Below are 24,416 nucleotides of genomic sequence, written 5' to 3'. Positions count from 1 at the left end.
TTCTCCCACCGCCCCCTCCCCAGCCCTCTTACCGCCCCCTCCCTGTTGGCTCCATTCGGGGTTTTGGCCAATCAGCAAGGTGGTCAGGGCGACTGAGCCTTGCTATTGGCTGTTCCTGCAGAGGGCGCTCCACGAGTCCCGCCTCCTCCAGCGCTGCCCGCCTCTGGCTGGGAAGGCGGTAGCGGCTTGGAAGCTACTCTGGGAGCCCCTGGCCGGGTGGGGGGCAGTCATGGCGAGCAGCCCAGGCAGCGGGGCCTCCTTGGAGGGTATATCCCTGGGCTCCTCTGAGGAAACTGAGCTTCGAAGGGAAGGTAGGTAAAGGCAGGACGGAGAGGCTGGGGCTGGGGGGTGCGGGTAAGCTGGCCTTCGGGGTTTGGGGCATCTGGAGGGAGTGCCCTAGGAGCGGGCCCCTGGGAGCCTAAGGGTCTAGGGTCACGGCCCCCCGGAGTGCTCGCTTGGGCTGAGGGTACCAGCTGCGCTGGCTCAGCGCTCCTCATGGCTGGCAGGCTGGGGAATCTGTAGGTGAGGATGACTAGGGAGGGTGGATCCCAGGGGACCCTGGCAGAGCAGGGAAGAGTCCCTGCCCTGGCCTATTTCTGAGTCCACTAAGGGTCTTGCAGGTCTCTGACCAATGCCAAGCCCAGGCCTGAGATGGAGGGGTCTGGAGAGCAGGCTTGGATCTTCTGGAGAAGGTGGGGAGGATGAGGAGGAAGAGGATGGGAGACCAGGAGTCCCTGAACGGTGTTTACCAGCTGGTTCGAGTGCCTCCTCCTCCCCATCCCCATTCCTTCCTGGAAGAAGAGGGCACTGCCAAGATTAGTGAGAGGCACTAGGGGCTGTATCCACCCCTCCTCCTCCCCGTTTGTATGCTGTTATGCAGATGTAAGCATGGGTGGCAGGGTGGCAGAGTAATGATACCCTCTGCCCATCTCTGCCCCCAGCTGGACACACTCTGCTTCTCCCTTACTTCCCCCAGAACCTACCACAGCTGGGACCTCCCACCTCTGCTCTGGGTGAAATAGCCCCCACCTCAGATCTCAGCAATGGCCCAAATTCAGGTGTTTTCATACCCAAGCTTATGGCTCATCCAAGGCTGAGGGTTTGCTGATCCCTGGGATGACTTGGTCGGACCTCTGCCCTTGGGTGCCCACAGCCATCCCAGGCCCCAGGGTGCCAGTTCCCCCAGCTCCTGCCAGTGTCCTGGAACTCAGCCTTGACTTCCTATGATCTGTATTCATTTCTCAATCATTGTCTGTCAGAGGTGAAGGGTCTGGAGATACCGTCCAGTCCAGTCCACCCATTTTACAGGAAGGCAAGTCTGAGGCCTGTGAGGGACAGTGACTTGTGCAAACTCACACTGAGATTAGTGGCACATCTGGTACCGGATGCCGCATAAACCCTGACCTCCTGCATGGCTTCCTACTTGACTCCAGGTCTGCACTCAGGGACATGCGCCAAGCACCGTCTCTCTCATCCCTGAGCCCTCCAGGTGCAGGTGGTGGAGTCCTGGGGCTTAGCCCCAGGTTGAATGAGGAGCCTGAGGTTCTCTGGTTTAGGACAGAACCTGGAACCTGACACTACTTCCCTTTCTCCTCTCCCCCCACCTCCACTTCCTGCCTCCGGGAGCCTCCCTCCTGCCCAGGCTGGCATTACCTAGGGCCTAAGAGCAGGCCAAGGAAATTGCTTCTCCCCAACTAGGGCCCCTTCCGTGGGGATTCAAGAGCCTGGAGTGCTCATGCTGTGCTGCTGGGGAGGGGCTGTCGTCTGTGGGGTGTTTGGTAGGAAGGGCAGGGTTGTCCTGGTGTGTTTTGGTCTCCTGTGCTCAGCTGGCACCCACGTGTCTCACTGCCTGCTCCTTCCCTCCAGCCATGCAGCAAGTCCTGGACAACCTGGGATCCCTCCCCAGTGCCACGGGGGCAGCAGAACTGGACTTGATCTTCCTTCGAGGCATTATGGAAAGTCCCATAGTGAGATCTCTGGCCAAGGTATGGTGCTCCAGGGAGGCATGCCCAGGTGCATGGGAGGCATCATGAGGGGTAGGATGTTAGTCACAGGGGGCCCTAGACATGGGGCATGTGGTATCGGAGACCCCTGAAAAGGGGTATGCATGCACATCCATGCCCAGGTGATGAATCTGAGCCACTGCAGGTAGGGGGGCCCTCATGCCTGGCTGGTGAGCGTGTGGACATGCCTATGTGGATGGGCGTTTGGTGACTGCTAGCTTATAGAAGGTATGATTGGTTGGGGCTAAGCACACCTGTGTTTTGGAATTTCCAGAGTCCATCCTGCTTATCTTTCTGCTTTTTGGGCATTTGTGTAAAAGTCTTTTTAAAGTCACCTGCCACATCTCAGGTCAGGGAGAGGAGACTCACTAAAAGAGAAAGTTATAAAACAAATTGGTGGAGAGGAGGGTATAGCTCGGTGGTAGAGTACGTGCCTAGCATGCACGAGGTCCTGGGTTCAATCCCCAAGTACCTCCATTAAAAAAAAGTAAATAAACCTGACCCCCCCCCACCAAAAACAACAACAAAAAACCAAAAAAACAATTTGGTAACGGCAGTGACAGAGGCAGACTCACTAGGTGTTTTGCCAGTGTAAAAGACAGATGTCTTACCCAGCCCAGGGTGCACAGGGAAAACTTCCTGGAGGAAGGACCACTTGAGCTGAATCTTGAAGAAAGAGGAAGAGGGGGAAGGCATTCTGGGCCAGAGGAAGAGCCTGAGCAGAAACAGAGGTGAGAGAAAGAGCCAGAAGTATACAGGGGCTGTAAGTGTTGGTGTGAGGCTGGAGCTTCAGGTGTGAGACAGGAGTGTGAGCTGTGGAGATGTTGGCAGCCAGTGAAGGGCACTGGGGACTGTGCCTGGGGCTTGGGCATTATCCTGTGATGTCCTGTGAGCAACATGGAGCCTTTCGTGGGGTTTAAGCAGCAGTGGGATGATGGCACATGGATTGTTTGGAGAGCATCCCTCTGGCAGCGGCATGGAAGATGGTTAGCGGATCATGGCTGGAGTTGGAGATACCACCATCGGGGATGGCCCTGAACTGGACCTCTGGTAACAGGACTTGAGGGAGGGGAGGATAAAAGAAATATTTAGGAAGTAAATTGGCAGTCCTTGGTCTTTGGGTATGGAAGATGAGGGTTGGGGGTAGCAAGGCACCTGGGATTCTGCAGAGGGGAAGTATGAGGCTGTTGCCCCCTTCAGTTGAGACAAGGATGCATGAGGATGGATGAGGGGAGGGGGTGACCTGTCCGCTGAGGGGGAGGAGAGGAGGTAAGAATGGACGTGTGTTGGAGGCAAGGCTGGGAGTTTCAGGGAACTATGCTGATTGCTCAGATTTCTCAGGGGAGGTGGGCAGTCTTCTGCTGGGAATTAGGGATCAGGAGTTGAGTGGGGCAAGGGTGGGAAGTGAGATTGGGAAGTGAAGTTTCAACTAATCGTTGAAGAGGAGAGAGAACCCACCAAAGCCAGGGAGCAGGATTGAGAGGGACCCGGACCATCTGCAGCAGGTGCCTGATTCCCCAGAGTGGGGGTGACTCAGTCCAGAGGAACAGAGGGTGGCTTTGGTCCAGGGCTTGCACTAGATGGGGGCTATGGAAGGCTGATATGCAGGGACAGGTGAGAGTGGCTCAGAGCATCACCTCTGGAGCCCAGGCTGGGAGGGGAGGGGAGAGTGGCCAGGAGGAGACAGAGGGGCAGGGGGAAAATGGAGGTGAAGGCCTGGAGGCTCTCTGGGGTCACAGTGTTTGGGGAGAGAGTATAGAGCTGGAAGAGAAAGTGGCCCAGGTCAGAGAGGGAGATGGGAACTGAAAGACATCGAAGGAGGACAGTCCTGGGGGGTGACATGACAATCTAGAGTGTGGCTGCAGTGGACAGGGAGGTCATCGATGTTGAAGAAGTCTAGGGATAGAAGGCTTGGGTGTGGGATAGGGTGTCCACACTGGTGCTGGGGTGGGGAGAAGACTGAGGCAGTCGCCGGGTCTACAGTGAACGGTGGCGGGGGGGTGACCAGGAAGTCAGCAATGACAGCGATGGGGAGGAGGGGGTGGGTGGTACAGCCAGGCAGTGGGTCTTCTGCAGGGTGAAGGTGGGGACTCTGTCACAGGACAGCTGTGGCCCTCCCTGGCATGGGGAGTGGAAGGGGACCAGGCCCCACTGCTACAGAGGATCCTGTGTCCCAGGGACACAGCTCGGTCATGTTTTTATCTATGGAATGGCTTAAGACCGAGAGAGCTTGTTAACGATGAAAGATGAGGAGGAGAGGGTATAGCTCAGTGGTAGAAAGCATGCTTAGGTTCCTGGGTTCAATCCCCAATACCTCCATTAAAATAAATAAATAAAATAAACAAAAACCTAATTACCGCTTCCTTTTCAAAAAAGGACTGATTAAAAAATAAAAAGGAAAAAGGAAAAAAAGATGGAAGATGAAAGGTGTGAGTGGGTCGATAGTGGGAGGTTCTGAGGAAGAGAAAACTGAGCAGATTGGAGGAGACTGGAGAAAGGCAGATTGCTTTTCATTTGGTGGTCAAGGATTGGATTCCTATATTTAAAAAGGAAATATGCATGTTTCAGACATAGAGAACATGAACTCCTTGAGGACAGGATGTCTGCTTGGTTCACTACTGGGTCCCCAGAGCTCAGAACAGTGCCTGCCATGCAGTAGGTGTTCACTGAATATTTGTTGAATGAATGAATACAGGAGAGTGTAGGAAAGCACATGGCAGACCTCTGAGTGTCCATCTCCAGGATTTCTTGTCCGCTTTGCTTTCGTTCTTGCTCTTTCTTTTTAAGAAATAAAAAGCACAATACAGTTAACGCCTCCCCTCTTTTCCTCATTTCCAGTGCTTTCCCTGCCCACAGGTGACCACTGGCTTGAGCTGATCGATGCCATTCCCCTGGATGTTCCCCTGAATACAGATGTATTCAGATGTAAACAATATGCCCCTGTTATATGTGTATTTAAACTTTACATAATGGAAATGATAGTGTAAGCAGCTTAGGTTTGGGCGATTTCTAGCTCATAGAAGTTAATGTAGTTATTGACATATGTATAGATATAGATTCATTTGAACTGTTGTGTGATTTTCCAGTATATGAATAGAGCCCAGTGTATTCATTTACTGGTTCCCCTACTGGGAGACAGGTACCTTGTTGCTGATTTGTCTCTATTAAGGACGGTGCTGCAGTGAACATCCTTGTATCCATCTGCTTCTGCACGTGTGGGAGAGTTTATCCAGGGTGGACACTTGGTACTGGAATTGCTGAATATGCCCATTTTGAACCTCAACTTCTGTAGCCTTCCAAAGCTGATTTCACAGTTGGATTTACTGAACCACATCATCTCTGAGTCACTCTAGCTATTGCTTCTACAGTGGGACAGCCAGTGAGAAAGGGAGGAGCTCTCAGCATGCAGAACCTCAGGGTTAGGATGTCCTCTGGTCAGCTCCCTCCAAAACATGATCTCCTCACCCCCAGTGACATTCCTCTCTGGTGGCCTCATCGGACCCATTTGACAGCTCTCCAAAGATGGGATTGCTGGCTGGATGGTTCTGTTATTCGCTCAGTCATTCAGTCACCCATCATCTATTCAACAGATACCTATTGCATGCTCACCAAGCGTCAGGCACTAGTTCTAGAGCCCTGTAAGAGGCTCATGGGCTAAGGGATCCCGGTGACTTCTCTCCTTCAACAGTCAGGAAGTGAATCTCCATAAAGGCCTTCGTGAGCTCAGTAGAAATCATTCCCGTCCCTGTATGTGTGACCCATCGCAATGCAACTTTGTTTCTCTCTCTCCTCTTCAATCTGGGCTTGACTACATGACTTACTTTGGACAACGGGACCTACTTCTTACTCCTTCTCTCCCATTTTAATGATTATGTATACACAGATACATTTATCTAATAGACAAAGTACTTTGATCAAAGATCCAGCTACAAAAACTTGGTGGCCCCAAAATCCCCAGGAGCGGAGTCCAGTTGGAACTGTGTGTGGTAGCTGCTCACTTCCTTCCCTTGCCTCATAATGTGAGCTTGACTCTCCTCCCCTGGGATGCAGCAGACAGATGGGATGGGCTGTGCTGGATAGATCTGGGACCAGGGAGGAGCAGGGCCTGAGGCGACAAACCCAGAGAGTTACAGGCTCTGAAGGAAATCAAATCTGGCAGGCTGATCAGAAATTCAGAGGGGGGCTGCAGACAGCAGGTGGCAGCCCTGGCAGGTGGCATCTGGGAGGGCAGACATGCATCCAGTAGCAGGTGTTCCCACAACCGGCAAGGCCTTGGTGAGGAATCAAAGGCAGATGACATTCAGAAATTTAGATAAACTGTTACCAGTCGGGGCATCTGCCAGTCGGGAGACCTAATCCACATGAGATGAAGAAGAAAAAAAGCACATGGTTTGGAGCCAGAAGAGTCACTGGCCAGCTGTGTGATTTTAGTTTGTCTGACAACCTCTCTGAGCTTCAGTCATTTCTTCTGAGAAATGGGGATAATGATGCCTATCTCTCAGATTCGTGGTCAGGAGAGGGGGAGGTCATGTGTGTGGAAGTGCTTTTTAAACCATAAAGAGTTGTTTTAGTGTAGTCTTGGCCACTGGACTGGAGTTCATAGGGCAGACTCCAGTCCTATGGTGAGGCAGGGGTGAGAGAGCTGGCAAAGCAAGGCAGGGCCTTAGAAGAATGAGGGGCCAGGAGGATCACTAAGAGGGAGACTCTGACCGGGGACATGACAAGCAAAGGCTACAGTGGTGGGGAGCCCAGTGCTTTTGCTGTGTAACAAACCACCCCACATCAAAGTGGCTTAAAACAACTGATTCATGTCTCATGATTTTGTAGTTTGGTTGAATGGTTTCTCTGGCCTGGGCTTGCTCAGTTGAGACTGGGTGGTCTAGGATGGCCTCACTTACTCGTCTGGTGTCTCAGTGGGGAAGGCTACAGGGTCCTGGATGGTGTAGTCTCTCATCCTCTAGGAGGGTGGCCCAGGTTGTCTCCCATAGTGGTCTCAGTGGCAATGGAAGACAAGTCCCCAGTCCCAGGCATTCTCCAAGCCTCTGCTGGCATCACGTTTGCTATTGTCCCATTGGCCAAAGCAAATCATGTGGCCAAACCCAGATTGAAGAGTCTCTTCACCTTCTGACTCACCACTCCCTGGACTTATTTCAGATTTTGAACTATTTAATTATGAGCCTGGGCTTCAAATGAGAATTCTCTGTCTCTTGCCAAGATCAGAGAGGTTGGAGAGGGAAGGCAGAGGGAAAAGGTTTTCGAAGAAATGGCTGTATGGCATTTCTGCCTTTGCAGACTGCGTACAGCTCTGGACTGGGAGCTGGCAGATGTGGGTTGGAGTGCTGGCTCTACCATTAGCCAGCTGGGAACCTGGCCCAAGTTTCTGGTCTATAATGAGCTTGGGCCCCTGCTAGGCTAAGGATGATTTTTTTCAGAGCAGAATTAAACAAATGATTACCCCTGAAATTCAAAACCACTCTCCTGGTTGTGCGGCCTCGTGCCTCTGATACTGCAATGTGTGCTGTACAAGACCATGCTTTCTAAAAAGAGGTGCCCAGATAGTGACACCACGGCTGCGGGGGCACTCAGGAAACTTCAGCTGGAGTCCCTCACCCTACACTGGTGAGCCGTGTGCTGTTAAGGAATTCATTTTACCCATTTGAACCTCAGATACTATAATGTAAAAATGGCCTTAATACTATTAATGCCACAGTGTCATCGTGACATTTAAGTGGAATGATGTCTTTTGAGTGTGTTATTTTACCATCAAACATGCGTATACCCCACAGCCCAGCAATTCTGCTCCTGGGAGAAACTCTCACATGAGCACCAGGAGATGCAGACCGGAATGTTCACAGTAGCACCATTCACAATGGAAAAAAAGCCTGAAATGTCCCAGATGCCTCTCAAGGAGATGAACAAAATATGGTGTAGTCACATGATGGAAAATAATACATCGATTAAAATAACTGAACTCATGTGATATGGGAAAAAAGAATGAATCTTAGCAAAATAACAATAAGTGAAAAATAATATTCAGTGAAGTATGTTTTTACTTAATCGCTTTTACTTAATAATATGAAAAATAAGAATGAATCTTAGCAAACATTGGTGAGTGAAAAATAGTAACTGGGTATGACTGAAACATTATGCTGTATACCAGAAACTGATACAACATTGTAAACTGACTATACTTCAATAAAAAAAAAAAAAAAAAAAATATATATATATATATATATATGCAAAAAAAATTATGTGAAAAAAGTCCTCCAGGGATTGTATCATAATTCACTTTTTCTTCCTTTCTTTTTTTTTAATGGAGATACTGGTGATTGAACCCAGGACCTCATGCATGCTGAGCACACGTTCTACCACTGAACTAAATATACCTACCTCTCCCATAATTCTCTCTTTTAAAAGGTTAAAAATAACTAAAAACAATATTTATTTTAAGAATATGTTGAATACATATAGGTACACTAAAAATATGTAAAATGAGAAGCCAGGGCGAGATGAACACAAGGAGTCAAGATGGTGGTTTCTGAGTGGGAGAGGTGGGTTGATAGGTGGGTAGGGCATGTGATTAGATGTAGGATGTGGTCAAGATCTTCATTTATGGTTTAAGTGGTGGGTTCTTAGGTCCTTGTTATAGTATTACAAAAGTATCTAGCTTAATATCAACTCACTAAAAGGAAACCATGCACAAACCAATGATGAGAACATATCACGAGCCAAGGACATAATTAATGTAATTCTGAGTTTCCAAAGTCCCAGAAAAGTGTGTTGCAAATTGTGATACATGGTGCGTGTTCTCAGTATTGGTTAATCAGCTGTTTGGATCGGCCTGCTGTAGTGTTTCTTTTGTATTAGAGCGATCAAGCGTTTAAAATTTCCTCTGGGCCATGAAGTTGAGCATGGAGAGCGGTGCTCCCGTATCTGTGGGAAAGACGTCCAGGGGCGGCCACAGGAGGAGGAATGGATCAGCCAGGGGTCGTTAAGTCAAAGATGGGAGGCTTGGGAGACACACTGGCTTTCTGCTTGGTGAGGTGAGGGCTCCTAGAGAAACATGTCCTCCTCATCCATGGAGCAGAAGATGCTAAAGCTAAAATGGGCAACTTCTATGCTGCTCACATCACCTGGGCCAGAGCTAGCTCCCGATAACCTTTAAGAGCCTGGCCAGGGCTGCCATGGTGAGATGGTTGCAGGCCTGAGCGCCTTCCTTCATTCTTGAAACACAGTTCCTGGGGCCCTGGGCTCTCAGCATTGTCTGGACACTGGTAACATGGAGCCAGGGACACTCTGTGGGCTGTGCTGAACTTAATGACTGAAGATCATTTAGGGTTTGGTGGAACCTTCTGGGGCATGTCTCTGCCCTCTGGCTTCTGAGGGTCATCAAGGCATAAGGGATCTCTGAGTACTGCACCTTTTCTCCTTCGATTGTCTGTTTCCCCAGCAGGAATGCTTTGCTCAGCCAGGCTGTTGGAGTCTGTCTGAAATGCTGCCCCCTAGCAGAGGATGATTTAAGTGACAGTGGGGCCAATATGCCTCCCCATGTAGGAGGCTGTTTCCCTGGCCTGTTTGGGGAAGAGGGGACAGAATAAGGAGCTAGCCTTTACTGAGTACCTGCTGTGTACCAGGCACTGTCTCCATCTCAGCAAATCCTCAGAGAATCCTTGTGAAATGTTATTAAAATCTCCCCATTTCATAGGCTTGAAAAACTTTCTGGGATGGAAATTTTAAAAAATGTTTCCTGAACCCCCATCATCCACTGCCCCACTTCAACATTTAACAACTCATGAACAATCTTGTTGTATCCATACCTCTACCTCCTTCCCTTTCTCCTGAATCATTTTGAAGCAAATCTCAGACATAATTTAATCTGTATTTCAATATGTATAGCTAAAAGATGAAAAATTCTTAAAAAACTAATCATACTACCACTATCACATGAAGAAAATTTAGCAATCATCTTCTTACAAATTTTTATTAAATGGTATTGGGACACCTGGATAGTCATTTGGAAAGATATTAAAGTAGATCCATACCTCACACCATACATCAGAATTAACTTCCAAACAGCTTAGAGATCTAAATGTGAAAAAATAAACCATACACATCCTAGAAGAAAACATAGATCAGTGTGTAAGGAAAGCCTTTTTTAAACACTATGCCTCAAAATTCAGATGATTAAAATATTAATAAATTTAACTACATTAAATATATATATTTTAAGATTTCTCGGGACATTTATTTAAAATAATAGGCTTAAATAATTATGATTAAATCCATTTCCTTGGAATTCTAGTCAGTCAACAATCAGTTGGAAGGGGAATGTATTTGGAAACATTCAGGAATGAGAACACACCAAGGCAAGTTAATTATAATAATAAAAAGAAAGCCCTATAAAAAGAAATATTTTGGTGCTAAAACCAACTTAAATATATATTTTTTGCATTGACAAAAAAAACAAAACAAAAAAAAACAAACCCAAAGCCCATAAGCAGAGTCAAAAGATAAATGACAAACAAGGAAAATATTTGCAAGAGATATCATAGATAAAGGGCTTATCTTCCTAACAGAGAATGTTTTAAAAAGTGAGAAAAAGAAAAAAACAAGATCTGATAGAAAAATTGGCAGAAGACATGAACAGACAGTTTACAGAAAAAGATACACAGATGGCCTTTAAACATTTGAAGAGATGCTCAGCCTCACTCATAATAAGCAAAATGTAAATTAAGCCCCACTGAGATCATTTCTCATCCATGTGATTGGCAGACATTCAAAGGTTTGATCACACACTGTGGTAGCAAGGCTTTAAGAAAGCTTCTCATCCAATGCTGGTGGGAGGGCAAACTGGCACACACCCCATGGAGGGGAGTTTGTCAATATCTAACAAAACCACAAAAGTATTTACTGCTTGACCCAGTAAGACTTCTAGGAATTGATGTGAAAAATCCTCTTTACAGATATAGAACAGCTATGCCAAGGTTATTCACTGCAGCTTTGTTTGCAATAGTAAGATATCAGAAACAACCAAAATACCCGTGGAGACTGATTGAATAAATCATGATACTCCAGTCACACAATCACTCAAATGCAGTGATTAAAAAATAACAATAATAAAGGAAAATCTCTACATAGTAGCAGAGAGTGATTTCCAGGGCATATTGTTAAGTAAAAAGCCAAACAACAAACCAAACCAATTAAATAAACAAACAAAAACCCCCAAAGTATCAAGAGTGTATATAATGTTCCACTTTTATGCAAGTAAGAAAGGGAAATATTTACTTATATTTGTGAAAAGAAACAGATAGAATAAACCAGAAACTAATGAAAATGATTACCTCTAGAGTATGGGTGTGAATGGGTTAGAAGGAATGAGGATGGAAATGAGATTTCTTTGAGTTTACTTTTTATATAGATTTAAAATTTGAATCATGCAAATGTTGTTCATATTCAAAAATTAAGATCAAATTAAAAAGAATGAAAAAAGCAAATCCTGAAATTAAGTGTGGATAAGTGAATCTATCCATATATCAAATTGTTAGCAGACTCCTATGAAAAAGGAATTAATTCAAGTTACCTTTGCTCACAGTTTTCTGACTGCATACCTATACCTAAGTGGGTTATATACTGAGGCTGCACTGTTTAATGTAGTAGCCACTAGCCACATGTGTGTGTTTATTTAAATACTTTACTTAAATTAAAATTAAAATGCTTAAACTAAAATGCTGGCATAAAATGTAAAATTCAGTTCCTCAGTTGTACTAGTCACATTTCTCACTAGTCATATGTGGTTAATGGCTATCATATTAGTGCAGATATAGAACATTTCTATTAATGCTATAAGTTCTTTTAGACTACTCTGAGGTGAAAAGAATGCAGATAAATCTTGATTTTTTTACTCAGTAGGTGTGTGATAGGTAGTAGTGGTTTATCAATTCTGAAACTTTTTTGAATATTGAAGGACAGAACAAATAAGTAAATCCGTTAATGTTCTTGGGAAAAAGTTCTCATCGAAGGAGAAGGGAGATAGAAATATGGAATGAGAGTAGATAAGGAAAATCTTGTAGAGTTTGATTTTAATCAGAACTATCAGTACCGACTAATGTCTACTAAAGAAACAACACCCCGGAATCAATGAGCACTGAGTGCCCATATCTTGGTTTCTAAACACCATTCCCCGCCAAAAGGAAATGGGGTTCCTTGGAGAAACTGCTGATTCTGGAAAAGTACAAGGTAGGGAAAGTACCAGGTAAGCTTGTGGTAGAAGAAGAAGGTGTTCAAGGACTGATGAGAACATGTCAAAGGTGTGATTGGGGCTCCCCTAGACAAATCTGGGATAAATTGAGCCAGTGAGGATAGTGATGATGATGGATTAGAACACAATGAGTAAAAAAATCCATAGTGATGGATGATACAGAGAGAGGGAGAGGGAGGAGGAGTGGGAGGGAAAAAGAAAGAGCTCTTTCTTATAGTAGAATGCCATCTAATACATATAGGAGTGATGGGGTTAGATAATGACGATTTGTCAATCCCCAATATAATCATTGATTCAGGCAAAGGCCATAAATTGATACTAAATCCATTAGTGGATGATTGGGAACAGAATAGTCACATGGTCTGAAAGTGTAGGAAAATCACAAGATCACTCAGGTAGAACTCTTGTCACCATGACTAACCTGAGTCTAAACGTGAGGAAACATCAGATAAATCCAGTTGTGGGCCACTCTACAGACGACTGACCTGGGCTCTTTAAAAATGTCCTGAAAGACTAAAAGTTACTGGGGTCTGTTCCAGATTAAAGGAGAATAGAAAGCTCTGACAACCAAATGTAATGTGTGATCTAGATTAGCGTGTGGATCAGAAAAATAAAAGCCATAGAGACTACTTTGGGGACAATAGTGAACATGAACATGGACTGTCTATTAGGTAACATTATATCAAGGTGTCAATGTTGAATCTCTTGCACGTGATCATGGTATTGTAGTTTATGCAGGAGATCTCGTGTTTGTTCTTAGGAGATGCAGGCTGAAGTATTTTGGGCAAAGTACTTTGTGTCTGCAACTATCTTTAAAATGACTCAGAAGGAAAAAAGTCTCCATGTATATCCCTGATATGGGACTCCTTTCTTCCCGACCCATTTAACATAATTCTCCCTGCTGGGCTGGTCACTGGTGAAGGCTTCCTCTTCCCTTTTCAGAGAAACTTGTCACGGAGCCCAGAGTCAGTAGAGCAACAAGTAGGTGCAGGGCCCTCCCCTGGTACCATATACTGATTTCTTGTCCCCTTCCTCACTGGAATCACTAGGCTCAAGGCTTGGAGACCCAAGTTGGAGCCCCTGGGACCTTGGGCAAGCTACTCCACCTCCCTGGCTTCCTCATCCTGGGCTACAGGGTGTCCAAGATCCCACCCAGTCCAGATGCTGGGTAGAAGAAGCCATCCTTGAACTCAGATGCTTATAGGATCCTGGGGTTGGGGACAGTTTGATAATTTTACTGGCCCTCTGTGGCAAAGAGGTGGGAATGAAGGTTTATCATTTAGATTCTCTCTTCCCTAAACTGGGTTCCCATTACCATTTTGGGGAGAAAGGAGAAAGCAAGGTGTGTGTGCACATGTGAGAATGTGCTTGTGTCTGAGTGAGGGAGGGTCTGAAGCTGCTACCTGGAGCAGTGCTGTGGCTGGGGTCTCAGGTCAGGATTTGAGGGTGGGAAGATGCCTGGGAGCTGATGGGGGGCACTGTTTGGTACCGCAGGGCCTTTGGGGAAGCATCAGGCCTCACCTGTTCCAACCCCACCCCCAGGCCCATGAGCGGCTGGAGGAGACGAAGCTGGAGGCTGTGCGGGACAACAACCTGGAGCTGGTACAGGAGATCCTTCGGGACCTGGCACAGCTGGCTGAGCAGAGCAGCACCGCGGCCGAGCTGGCCCGCATCCTCCAGGAGCCCCACTTCCAGGTTTGGTCCCCTCCCAGGTTCCTGAGGGAGGGGTAGGCAGGAAGTTAGAGCTAGGATGGGAAGCGGCCTCAGGGCACTGCCCCATGGTCTCTCCTCTTACCCCCACCTCCTCAGTCCCTCCTGGAGACTCACGACTCTGTGGCTTCAAAGACCTATGAGACACCACCCCCCAGCCCTGGCCTGGACCCCACGTTCAGCAACCAGCCCGTGCCTCCCGACGCGGTGCGCATGGTGGGCATCCGCAAGACGGCTGGAGAGCATCTGGTGAGGGTGTGGGGCAGCGCCAGAGGTGGAATCGGGAGACGGGATGGAGACTAGCTAGCAGGGATCAAATCTGGTTAGGAGAGGCCGAAGATGAAGGTGGGATCATCCCTGCCCGCTGTCGGGCGGGCGCATGCGCATTAGAGACCGTGGACACTGACTCCCCGTTCTGCCCACTTTGCAGCCAGTAGTACAACTATAAGTGAAGAATTTGGGCGGAGGATGGCAGAGAAGGTCGCTGTGAGGATGGGGGTGGAAGGGTGGGGACAGGAATGGAGGGGCTCTTAAGAGACCCATTTGAAGATTCTGACTTGGAGCAGCTGGGGCCTCATCATACCCGCCCTCCGTCCCCCAGGGCGTGACTTTCCGCGTGGAAGGCGGTGAGTTGGTGATTGCACGCATTCTGCACGGTGGCATGGTGGCTCAGCAAGGCCTACTACATGTGGGCGACATCATCAAGGAGGTGAACGGGCAGCCGGTGGGCAGCGACCCCCGCGCCCTGCAGGAGCTCCTGCGCAGCGCCAGCGGCAGCGTCATCCTCAAGATCCTGCCCAGCTACCAGGAGCCGCATCTGCCCCGCCAGGTGGGCCCCTCCACCAAGCCCCTCACTCAGCACAAGGCCTTAGGGGTGACCGAGCCTCCCAGCGGCCAGGGTCACAGGCCTCGGTGTGAGAGCCCCTCCTCTCCAACCAGTGTGGTCAAAGCAAGATGGGGGCGGGACCTGGCCCACCGACCCAGCCATCTACTGGCCTCTGCGTAAGGTGAACGCCCTCTCGCGTGTTTTCCATCGTCTTGGGCCCTTGTGCGCATGTGCAAGGGGCATACGCGCATCTAAGCTCGGCGTACGCGAGCGTACAAGTGAGCGCCTGCACCCTGTGCAGCGGTCTGTAAGTGCGGGGGCGCAGAGTCTGTTGCCACGTGTCATATACAGCTGCGTCCTGGTTGGTGGATTGTGGAGGTCTGGCTGCTCTGCCCGCCTCTCCTACTGGCTCTCCAGTCTTTTTGCCAGAGCCCTCTCCCAGCAGAGGGTGTAGAGAAAACAGAGGGATCTTGCATTAGGTGCCAGGGTCATGTCCTTTACCAGGTGATCCTGTATTTTCGGCGGGTGAGGCCTGGGCCCCACGCCTGAGCAGATCCCCTATCCCTCTGAGTCTTTTGTTCCCAATGCAAAGGGAGGCTAGTACCAGGGAGCGGGCCAGGTGGACCTGTGGGAATCACTCATTTAGATGGGCAGTACCAGGATCTCTTTAATCTTTATGAGGGGCAGGGGCAGAGGGTGGACTGTGTGACACTCCCACCCCCTACCGTGGGGGGTGAGGGTAGCAATGGGAGAGGGTACTATCCCCTCCAGCCTTCCCCTGCTTCTTTCTTTGACCCTTCACGGAATCGCCGGCCCAGGTATTTGTGAAATGCCACTTTGATTATGATCCTGCCCGAGACAGCCTCATCCCCTGCAAGGAAGCCGGCCTGCACTTCAGTGCTGGGGACTTGCTACAGATTGTAAACCAGGACGACGCCAACTGGTGGCAGGTGAGCCCTGGGCGACTGCGCAGTCTCTCTAGATATGGTATGATGGGGAGGTGAGGGCTCGGGGAGGCTTCCCTCACTCAGGCAGATCTTTGCCCCATGTGTATTTCAGGCGTGCCACGTAGAAGGGGGCAGTGCTGGGCTCATCCCCAGCCAGCTGCTGGAGGAGAAGCGGAAAGCCTTTGTCAAGCGGGACCTGGAGCTGACACCCACCTCAGGTATGGTTCTCCCACCAGACCCCCAACCTGGGATCTGGCTCAGCCCTGCCTGGCCTCACCCGCCCATCTCCTTATGGCCAGGGACCCTATGTGGCAGCCTTTCAGGAAAGAAAAAGAAGCGAATGATGTATTTGACCACCAAGAATGCAGGTGGGTATTGGGGTCCCTCTTCCCCTTGTCCTCCCCTGATGCCTCTTCCCTCCCCTGCCAATGACCTGTGCACCTCCTAGTTCTGATGCTGCCTGTCTTGTCCCTAAGCCCTACCTGGTTTCTCCCTGCTACCATTGGCCCCAGCGCTCTTATCCTTGGCCTCCCTGGGAACCCAGCCCCACCCCTTCTCCTCCACCTGGTGAGCAGTGCCATTTTCCTGTGTCCAGAGTTTGACCGCCATGAATTGCTCATTTATGAGGAGGTGGCCCGTATGCCCCCCTTCCGCCGGAAAACCCTGGTGCTGATCGGGGCTCAGGGTGTGGGCCGGCGAAGCCTGAAGAACAAACTCATCATGTGGGATCCGGATCGCTACGGCACCACGGTGCCCTGTGAGTGGGAGCTGGGCCCTGCCAAGTGGGAGTCAGAAAGCACAGGGCTGCCCTAGGGGCCAGGGCTGAGTCCACTGAATGGGCATCTGTGGGCCCTAGGTTGTGGTACCTTTGGGTGTGAGATGTGGGGTGTGCGCCCTCTATGGGTGGGTTACGGAACTGCAGGCCGAGGAGGGCTGGAAGAGGTGTCCCATGAAGCAGATGGACTGGGCTAGCTTTGCCTTTCCTTCTCTCAGGTTTCACTTGCTAAAAGCCCAGCTGGGAACTCATGTGAAACAGGGCTATGAGCTGTGTGTGACCTTGTGAAAGACAGGGCTTCTTAGTGACAGAACCAGCTGGGTGTGAAAGCTCCTGGCTCCTAGAGGCAGGAACTCGAGTGCTGACGCCAGGTCTACTTGGCCTTGCTGTGTGGCTTTGGGTTGCACATGGCCCTCTCTGGGCTTCAGCCTGCCATCTGTGAGCATTGGGTTGGAGCAGTGATCTCTGAAGGTCCTCTCAATATGGACCTCTCACGTCTGTGGGTGCCAGTGGTGAGGGTGAGGGCAAGGTGTGTGGGAAGGCAGTAGGGCTGCTTGGCACGCATGAGGCTCATGCATGTGTGTCTGAGGTGGTGTGGTCTGCCTGTGCCCATTGGGCCCCTCCTTCCCCCCAGACACGTCCCGGAGGCCCAAGGACTCAGAACGGGAAGGCCAGGGTTATAGCTTTGTGTCCCGTGCGGAGATGGAGGCCGACATCCGTGCTGGGCGGTACCTGGAACATGGTGAATACGAGGGCAACCTGTATGGCACACGGATCGACTCCATCCGGGGCGTGGTCACTGCTGGCCGGGTGTGTGTGCTGGATGTCAACCCCCAGGTACTGCCTGGCCCGTTCCTCCCCAGGCTGCTCAGCATCCTCTCTGGGTACTCTGCTTGGCCCCTAGTATTTCCCTGTACATTTCCAGGCACTTGTCTCCCAACCCCACCCATATAACCCCTCAACTGCTGCTGGGGACCCAGCCCACCTAGAACCTGTTTCTCAGCCTCCTGGATCCCCTACTTCTCTAGTTCCCTCCAGTCCCCCCATCCCCAGCCACCTCCCAGCTGTTCTACCGTTCATCCCCAGGACTCATGTCCCAGACTCCAGGTACCACATTCTCATCTATTCCCAGGTACCTATCCTCACTCCCATCACCCCCGATGTATGTGGAGATATACTCCCCACCCTCCTCTTCTGCAGGCAGTGAAGGTGCTGAGAACAGCCGAGTTTGTCCCTTATGTGGTGTTCATTGAGGCCCCTGACTTTGAGACTCTGCGGGCCATGAACCGGGCGGCGCTGGAGAGTGGGGTATCTACCAAGCAGCTCACGGTGAGAGTCTCTGAGGTGTGGTGGTGGGGTCCAGTGGCTGTCAAGGGGGCCTGCTAAAGCTGATGAAGAGGAGAGGGTGGTGCTGGGAAGGAGAGAGGTGCCCACCCAAGGTACCAGTGAGGTAGGATTTGTGATTTCCACTTCATAGGTGTGGAAATGGAGGTCTGCACGAGGGAGTGAAGTGTAGGGTCAGGGACACAGCTAGTCTGGGGACAGGAGCTTCTGCCAGGCCCCCTGCTGAGTCCACTCTGCAGGGACAGAGTGCCCACCCAGGGGGAGCCCACAGGACCAGTGGGAGATCTGTGGGCAGAGGTGGGCTGTTTTACAGCTCGGGGAAATGCTGAAGGGAGGGAAGCCAGAGGCTGGAAGTCTGGCTGGAGGGACCTGTTAGCATCAGGGAGGAGACAGTGCAGGGAGGAGAGCATTCAAGTCAGGTGTTACTACTCCAGGGCACTGCCTTCTCCCCAGGGACCTCATGGAGCAGCCTTCCCCAGCAAATGTAGGGTTTGCAGCGTTCTGAACTCAGGGGTCCCTCTGCTGGCCACGCCTGGTACTGCAGCTGAGCACTGCTCAGGCCCCAGAGAGGTCTAGGCTGGGCTCTCCACTGCTGCAAGTCCCCCTGGCTGCAAGCAAGGCTTACTGGGGACACTGGGACACAGCTGTGCCAGTTCTAGAGCTCCCACCTCAGCTTGTTTAAGTCAGTTTTCAAATTCCCTTCCCACCCCTGCTCCACCGCCTGGGACTGGGTCTGGGGTAGGGGTTGCCTCGGGCCCTTGTGGGTGGCCCTAGACCTGGCCTGGCCTCAGGCTGCCCAGGTAAGGGGGCCTAGTCAGACTGGAGGGAGTGCTGGCTTTTGGGTCAGGCACACCTTGTTCAGTCATTGGCTAGCTGTGTGGTTTTCTCTGTTGTGAATGGGGATTAGTCCTGTTTAACCGCATTGCAGTGAAGATTATGGGGGTTGCAGAGTGTTTAGTGCCGTGCTGGGCACTTCCTAGCTGTTCTTTCCTTCCTTCCTTCCTATTCTGTCTGGTTCCAGGGGAGCTGCCCTGGGGCATGCAGGGAGGGGGTCTATGCCTGTTACTTTGGGTTTTGAGGAGGGGGCTAGATGGGGCAGGCTATGGGACCCCCTGATGTTGGGGGTGACTGGGAGACACTGACGGGTGGGAGGGCCCCTTGTGCTGGCAGGAGGCGGACCTGAGACGGACAGTGGAGGAGAGCAGCCGTATCCAGAGGGGCTACGGGCACTACTTCGACCTCAGCCTGGTCAACAGCAACCTGGAGAGGACCTTCCGTGAGCTCCAGGCCGCCATGGAGAAGCTGCGCACGGAGCCCCAGTGGGTGCCTGTCAGCTGGGTGTACTGAGCCTGTTCACCTGGACCTCGCCCCCTCTGGGCTGTGACCCAGAACCCTAACTCCATCCCCTTCCTAACCGTGACCCCAGCCCTGAACCTCAGCTCGCATCCCTGGCACTCTGGCTCTCCCTGAGTAATGGCCCTCAGTCTGGCTTCAGCACAGAGGCGTTCACTGCCAGGGAGGTGGGTGTTCATGGGGTACCTGTGTGCCCAGGTGCTGCCCACCCCCGATGTCCGTTGGCCACCAGATGTCCCTCTCCGAGGACCAAGCTGTGCCCAGGAGTGTGTCAGAGTCACTCCTTAGTGCTCAGTCCAGAGAAGAGAAAAGCTGCTTTGGGACCATGTGGTCAGTAGGTCCACTGCCGCCGCCACCTCTCTCTAGCCACTTTTTCTCCTCTGGACTGGCCACACCCACCCCATTCCTGGGCTCCTCCCACTTCTCTCTCGCCCCTGGGCCTGAGAGCAGGCCTTAGGCTGGTTCCCTGTGGCCAGGGGAGCACATAAGTCCCTGGCAGCCAGGCAGGCCTGATTGGTGGTGCCAGCCTGGTGCCATCCTGAAGGCTGGAGGAGCCAGAGCACCAGCTGTTGCAACAGCCGGGAAGTGGTGCCACCTCGGCCCCCTCAGAACGGGGCTGGGTCCCACCAGCAATGCTGCCCTGTCTTTCCTTCATCCACAGCTTTTCACTGCCGAAGTCTCTCCACAGACTTCTCCAATGTGCCCCCACAGGCCAACTCTGTTCCCCGCAAGGCAAGTCTGGCACAGGGAGAATGCTCAGCCCAGGCCAGGTGGGTTGGAAGCTGAGTCCTGTGACGGAGAGCCTGCAGCTTCTGATGGGAGAGCTCCCGCCCTCTGTGGCCTGTGGTGGGGGATGGATCTGGGCTCCCTGTCTGTGGTCCTTGTCCATGTTGGTCTCTCTGGCCAGGTCCAGATGGTGCATTCACATGAGGGCTGCCTGGGGGGCTGAGGAAAGGTGAGGACCGGGCCATGGGGCATGGGCTTGGAGAAGGCCTTTTGTGCTCCAGCAGGCTCCTCACACAACTCCAGGGGGTGCCATCCACACTGTAGTCTCTGCAGTTCACGGTTCCGCATGCTGCAATGCCTGGTCTGTGTTCCTGCCACTGGTGTGTGTCAGGCTCTTGGGAGGGGGAAGCAAAGGATTGTTTTGCTTTGGAGGTCACTTTTGGGGGCCCCTTCTTTGGGTCCCCTATCAGCCCCCATTTCTCATAAGACCCTTATTCCAGAGGCTTGGCCCTCCCCGATGTCTTCCTTCCACCCTCCTGTTGTCCCCCGACCCTCAATGCCAACCCCCAGTCCTTGGGGAGGGCAATTGTGTAAAATAGGAGAATCTCTTTTAAGAAAAGAATGCTGTCCTCGACTTCCCCCAGCACCTCATCCCTCATCCTTCTCTGTGACCCTTCCCGGCGTGAACCTGTCCTTGTAGGGGACCCTCCCCCCAGTGCCCCCACTCTCAGCCTTTGTGCTCCCCAGTTCTTTGGAGTGTCTAATCTGTCTTCGCTGCAGTGTCAGCCCACGCTGGCCCCTGAACCACTGTGTGCCCATTTCCTAGGGAAGGGGAGGGAGAAGAAACAGAATATTTATTACAAAGTTAGAAATATATTTATTATATTAAGGATCTCATTTGCATTTGCATAGCTCTGCATCCACTATGCAGTCATCTTTATGCTCTTCTGTTCCCTTTAGTCAAGATTCTTCTAATTTATCCTCCGTTCTGCTCTCCCTTGCTTTACCCTCAGCCTCAGCCCAAGGGGACTGGGAGTGGTAGGAAAATGGGGTATCCTGCTGGCCTGATCCTGGCCATCATGTCCTTTGTCCATCCCCTGAGCCTCACCTGGGAGACCTGGGAGTAGAGGCAGCTGTGCCCTCCTCCTTGGTTAACCTCCAAAGCGCCCTGATTAGAAGACTATCCTCTTTGATGGGAGTGGAGGCTGGGCCCCTCACTGGGGAGTTGGCACTTGGCCCTTCAGTGTGAATCTCCAGATGCTGTCCTGGCACTTCCACCTTGGGTGATGCCTGGGGGGCAGGGCTGGGCCCCTCCTTTCCTGTCTCCATCCCTCTCTGAACAGCATCCTACCGCCTCTGCCTCAGCCCCACTCCAGGGACCAGGGCTGGGTTGGAACGGGTGTGTGTGCCTACTGCGTTAGCCCTGGGACTCTATCCTCCCTCCCCCTACTGTGGACGCTTCTATTGAGGGACTTCAGGATAGTGAAGACCCTCCCTACCCCTCTGTCCACACCCAGTCCCAGCCCAGCTGTCCTTCCCTCCTCCCCTCCCTCAGCCATCCAATCTTGAGCCTTCTCTCTGACTGGTTTTCTTTTCCTTTGATTAAACGTGAAAGCGAAGCTTTTGGGCTCTGTCTGTCTTTCTTTGCGGTCGGCAGATGGCTTCTGGAAGGTGGAGAATGGAATGATTCTGGAATGGAAGCTGAAGTCACAAGTCCGTGTTCTGTGATGTCTTCTGAAATTCCCCATCCTGCCATTCCATGCTCCCCATACTCAGAAGATGCTCTTTCTAGTGCTTGTATTCAGGAGTCTGTACCCAGCATTCATGGGGGCCGGGGGACTCAGGCGTCACCCAGAACCTGGTGTGTGGCTTCCAGCAGGTTCCTCTACTTCTCTGGCCATCAAGTTCATCCTTCTGAAGTGTCATGGCCTCTCCCGGAGCTAATGCTAGGATTGGTTCTAGGTGCTCATCAACAGGGGCCAAAGAGAGCTGGTCAAAATGTCACCCAGGGGTCAGCATGGGTGTGGGGTTGAGGGATCAACTTGCCTTCCCGCCGGTGTTCTTCAGGGGAGCCCAGGATGCTCGCTGAGGATTCTCAGGACAGGGCTTTGGCTGTTCCCCTTCTCCCTGTGATGACCAAATGCAGAACTGGCCCCCCTCCTTTGATTTCCCCAAAGCATCTGCTCACACAGGGACAAGTGTGGGGCTGACTTGACTGGTGATTTGCAGGCAGCCATCGGGGTTTATATCACCCACTTGACAGGTCTGATGTGAATTTAGAACCGAATATTAAATACCCCAATTCTGAAATGTCCCTTGATCATCCCCAGCAAATAGAATGTTTTACTGGTCAACTCTTCTCCTGGGGTCCCCCTTTCTCTCTCCATGTTGCTGGGCCCTCTCCCACCTTTTTCTCTCATTTCTGGACGACTTTCTTCCCATCTCCTGGGGCACCCCTATGAGCTCAATATTTCTTTACTATACCCAGCAACTCAGCACTTGTATTTCTGAGCTAATCCAGTGGTTCTCAATTCTGGCTGCACATTAAAATTGCTTGGAGGGGTTAAAAAAATACAATTGCCTGGAATCCAATCCAGATCAATTAAATCAGAAGTTCAGGAAAGGCTAATTGCTGCAACTAACAATCATAACATCTCAGCAACTTAACAACTTTATTGTTCATTTCTTGCTCACATCACATCTGATGGAGATCGGGTGGCACCCCTGGTAGTGATTCAGGGATCCAGCCTCTTTTTCACATTGTGACACCACCGTTTTTGACAAGTGATTCCCCAGGTGTCATGGAAAAGGAACAGAGATTATGTAGGAAGTTGCTGAGGGATTTTATGGGCTAGGGCTCTCAACTCACAGCCTTTTGGCCAGAAGCTTGTCACTGGGCCCTGGATTACTGCAAGGGAGGCTGGGAAATGTAGTCTTTCTTGGTGGTCTGGAAGAGGAAACAGGATCTAGCCAGTCTCTACCAGGCTGGGCATGAACCCCTGGAAGCAGTATGTTTTGAAGTCTCCCTCAGTGATCCTAAGGTGTAGCCAAGTTTGCTGGCCACTGTGCATCTGTTTTGGCCATACCTGTGCGATGGACGGAATTCCCTGTTACATTCTAGAAGTTAAGCCCTGGCCAGTCGGTCTCATTGTTTGCAAATACTTTCTCCCAGTCTGTAGATTGTCTTTTTGTCGGTGGCACTATATCATGTACACACGAACACCGTGCGGAGAGAAGCGAAGCAGTTCTCTGTTTATTGGTTCTTGGAAAGGGTTTATATCGGACAAGCATGATGCCTCACATATCATCTAAGTTATGACAATGTTAATAGTCTTAATCTATTTAGGTCCCCAAGTTCCTGCAGTAAGTACAGGATGTTACATGATCAAGGACAGGTTGTTTTAAAGTTCGTCACGAAACTTCATTACATAGGCCGTCTCTTATCCCGCCGGCTGTGCCTGTCTTAGGTTGTCCTCCTCTGAGGATCTTACCCATCATTGGCTGTCCAGCCATCCGTACTGGATACATGACATTCCTCACAGCTTGTTTATCAGTTCAGCCCATGGCTTATTCTCTAGAGCCTTCAGGCGGAGGCCTACATTTCCCCCTTTTTTTTTTATTATTATAAAGCAAGGAAACAACCCTGTTGTGCAGAAGCAAGCAATCCCATCATAACAAGAGCTTGTTGTTGAGCGTCCTGTTGCTTACGTAAATTACATATCCATTTTAAAAGATATAACAAGGCAGTACAGATCAATATAAGCATGCCAATATTAATAAAAATGCGTAAATTAAGCTCATTAAACCAATTTTCAGGCTTAAGCCAATGCAATCCGTTTTCAGCTTGCTCAAGTACATTCTGTGCAAAAGCATCATGGATATTATGTAATCGAGTCTCCAACTGATCTTGTAAAAAGTTAATTATGTTCTCCCAAAGAATCATTAAATACTCCTTATAAATGTTGTCTCATCTTGTACCATGGTGTCTCTGTTTCGTTATATTGAATAGGAGTTACACATAGCATAGAGAATTGCCAGTCACATTTCAATTTTAATCTTTTTGATGATGCTTCTTGTTCTCCAATCCATTCTACGGCGGCCTCAAGAGCCTGTAGTCTAGCCATGATTCCACAATCTATGTCAACCTGTGTTTGTAGCTCTTGAGTTACATTAGTCAAAACCTTCTCAACCGTATGGGCAGCATTAATAGAGGACACTAGAGCTGTTGTAGCAGCAGCAGCTGTGGCGATTACGATTACAGCCGATACAATAAAAGCGATGAGCGTAGCTACAAATCTTTTTGGCCTAACTTTTTTGAAAGACTCTAATAGCACATATAAACTTTGCTCATTAGACCAAGTTCTGTTCAGGATAACTGGTAGCCATACATGAGCTCATTGTTTTAGTAGCATAACATAAGATATATTATAGTCACTAATATTTTTATGAGTCAAAAAATCAGAATACCAGAAAG

The 24,416-nt window shown here is 50.3% G+C and overlaps 1 protein-coding gene across 4 annotated transcripts in view; it reads left to right on the top strand.

Annotated features, from left to right (window-relative positions):
• The window catches only part of MPP2 (MAGUK p55 scaffold protein 2), a 29,596-nt gene extending 5,694 nt beyond the window's left edge, over positions 1–23,902 (top strand). For 3 of the 4 annotated variants that reach the window (XM_010994139.3, XM_010994137.3, XM_064495764.1), the window contains exons 3-13: positions 1,867–1,985; positions 13,804–13,956; positions 14,071–14,220; positions 14,573–14,800; positions 15,616–15,747; positions 15,857–15,962; positions 16,044–16,112; positions 16,340–16,501; positions 17,154–17,356; positions 17,720–17,848; positions 19,034–23,902. In XM_010994139.3, the coding sequence (XP_010992441.1) occupies positions 1,867–1,985; positions 13,804–13,956; positions 14,071–14,220; positions 14,573–14,800; positions 15,616–15,747; positions 15,857–15,962; positions 16,044–16,112; positions 16,340–16,501; positions 17,154–17,356; positions 17,720–17,848; positions 19,034–19,210 (1,628 nt within the window). In that variant the 3' untranslated portion in view covers positions 19,211–23,902. Of the gene's footprint in view, positions 1–195; positions 312–1,866; positions 1,986–13,803; positions 13,957–14,070; positions 14,221–14,572; positions 14,801–15,615; positions 15,748–15,856; positions 15,963–16,043; positions 16,113–16,339; positions 16,502–17,153; positions 17,357–17,719; positions 17,849–19,033 lie in introns of those variants that run through there. The other variant, XM_031468674.2, reaches the window with a different exon arrangement.
• Positions 23,903–24,416: the final 514 nt, after the last annotated feature.

The sequence above is a fragment of the Camelus dromedarius genome, chromosome 16 (assembly GCF_036321535.1).
Source record: "Camelus dromedarius isolate mCamDro1 chromosome 16, mCamDro1.pat, whole genome shotgun sequence".
NCBI lineage: Eukaryota > Metazoa > Chordata > Mammalia > Artiodactyla > Camelidae > Camelus > Camelus dromedarius.
Note: the sequence above shows the minus strand (reverse complement) of the source record. Positions and strands in the feature narration are given on the sequence as shown.